The 1,470-nt window shown below is 36.1% G+C and overlaps 1 protein-coding gene across 1 annotated transcript; it reads right to left on the reverse strand.

Annotated features, from left to right (window-relative positions):
- On the reverse strand, positions 1-231 carry LOC112476801 (keratin-associated protein 19-5-like). Its single transcript, XM_025044191.1, has one exon. It carries the CDS (start codon positions 229-231, stop codon positions 1-3), a length of 231 nt encoding a protein of 76 aa, XP_024899959.1.
- Positions 232-1,470: the final 1,239 nt, after the last annotated feature.

Below are 1,470 nucleotides of genomic sequence, written 5' to 3' on the forward strand. Positions count from 1 at the left end.
TTAGTAGAAGCCAGAGAATCCATAGCCTCCATAACAAGAGGGGCGGTAGCAACGATATCCATAGCTTCCATAATAACAGGGGCGGTAGCAGCCACATCCGTAGCTTCCATAGCCACAGCCATAACCCAGTCTGCGGAAGCTGCCACATCCGCAACCATAGCCACAGCCCAGGCCACCAAAGCCTCCATAGCCATAGCCCAGGCCTCCGTAGTAGCTGCCGTAGTAGCTCATGCTGTAGTGGTGGTGATTTGGTTTGCTGTTCAAAGCAAGATCTTGAGTGTGAATGTCAACCTCTGTACCAGTGTACTTATATATCCTCTTCGGATCATGTGATAAAACACATGCCACTTATTTTTTGCGTCATTCTGTGTGATACCCCTTGTTGACATCTGTGGAGGCCCTCAGACTCATTAAAGTGTTTCAGCTTGCATTCTTACCTAGTCATAGTGCCTCTTAAACATACTAAATCTCTTTTATGAGAAGATATTTCTGTATCTTTGAGGTATGGACATACCAGACTAAATAAAATTCTTCACAGCCATGCATATTACATAACACACTTGACAGCGTTGTGTTTTTAAATGAAATATTGCTTCATCTCTGGCTTTTCTTGAATTATTATTCTTCGCTTATGATTAAATAAAAGAAACTAGTCAAATCAAGTTTACAATTTATCACACACTTTTAAAGGCATCTAATACTTCATAGTGAAGTCTTTTCAAAGCTAAAAAAACATTAGAAAATCTGTAAGCATCTGCTCACCTACTGTGAACAGTAGTATAGAAATTCAGGGGGGAAAAATGTTGAAATAGAACCATTCTTTTTCTATCATTTTACAACACTGGCTGTCATAAACAATGTTCTCTTTTTCTAGTTTTGCATACTAGTTTGGAAAATAAAAATATTTGGATTAATAATATAAAGTAATATTCTTCAAAAATTAAAGGCAAATTACAGTAATCAAAAATCTACTTCAGAAGCAGCCTTAAAAACTGTTCAAAATTCTTTTTTCACTTCCTGACTCTCTTTCCAACATATCTGTTCAAAATGTTACTGAAAATAGAGATTATGTCTGCTTCCCCAGTATCATGGACACCGTTTCCTCCCTTTCCTGGAATTCATATACGTTCAAATATCACTTTGTCTCAGTTCCTCCCAATTCCCATTAGGGTCTCGGACTAGGTAAAATAGTGAAATATATACAAGTTTTTCTTTGGCTCTCATACATTTTTATCCAGTCCTTACTTAAATTCTTTCATACATATCTTCACTTTACCATGTTTTTGCCTTTGATTTCTCTTTGACCACTGTGATTTTTTTTTCTTCAGAAAATGGCTAACTAGTTTCTACTAAAATATTAAATATTTATTAAGATCTATGATGTTGAGAATATATGCCACCTCCAAAGACCCTGGAAAATTTAGTAACAGATTCTTAACACTGTAAATACCTTCAGAATCTCGAATATAT

The sequence above is a fragment of the Pteropus alecto genome, unplaced genomic scaffold (genome assembly GCF_000325575.1).
Source record: "Pteropus alecto unplaced genomic scaffold, ASM32557v1 scaffold81, whole genome shotgun sequence".
Taxonomy (NCBI): Eukaryota; Metazoa; Chordata; class Mammalia; order Chiroptera; family Pteropodidae; genus Pteropus; species Pteropus alecto.

What these genes read in the sequence shown, in the direction of transcription:
- LOC112476801 (XM_025044191.1), bottom strand. Translation starts at nt 231, where the DNA reads ATGAGCTACTACGGCAGCTACTACGGAGGCCTGGGCTATGGCTATGGA.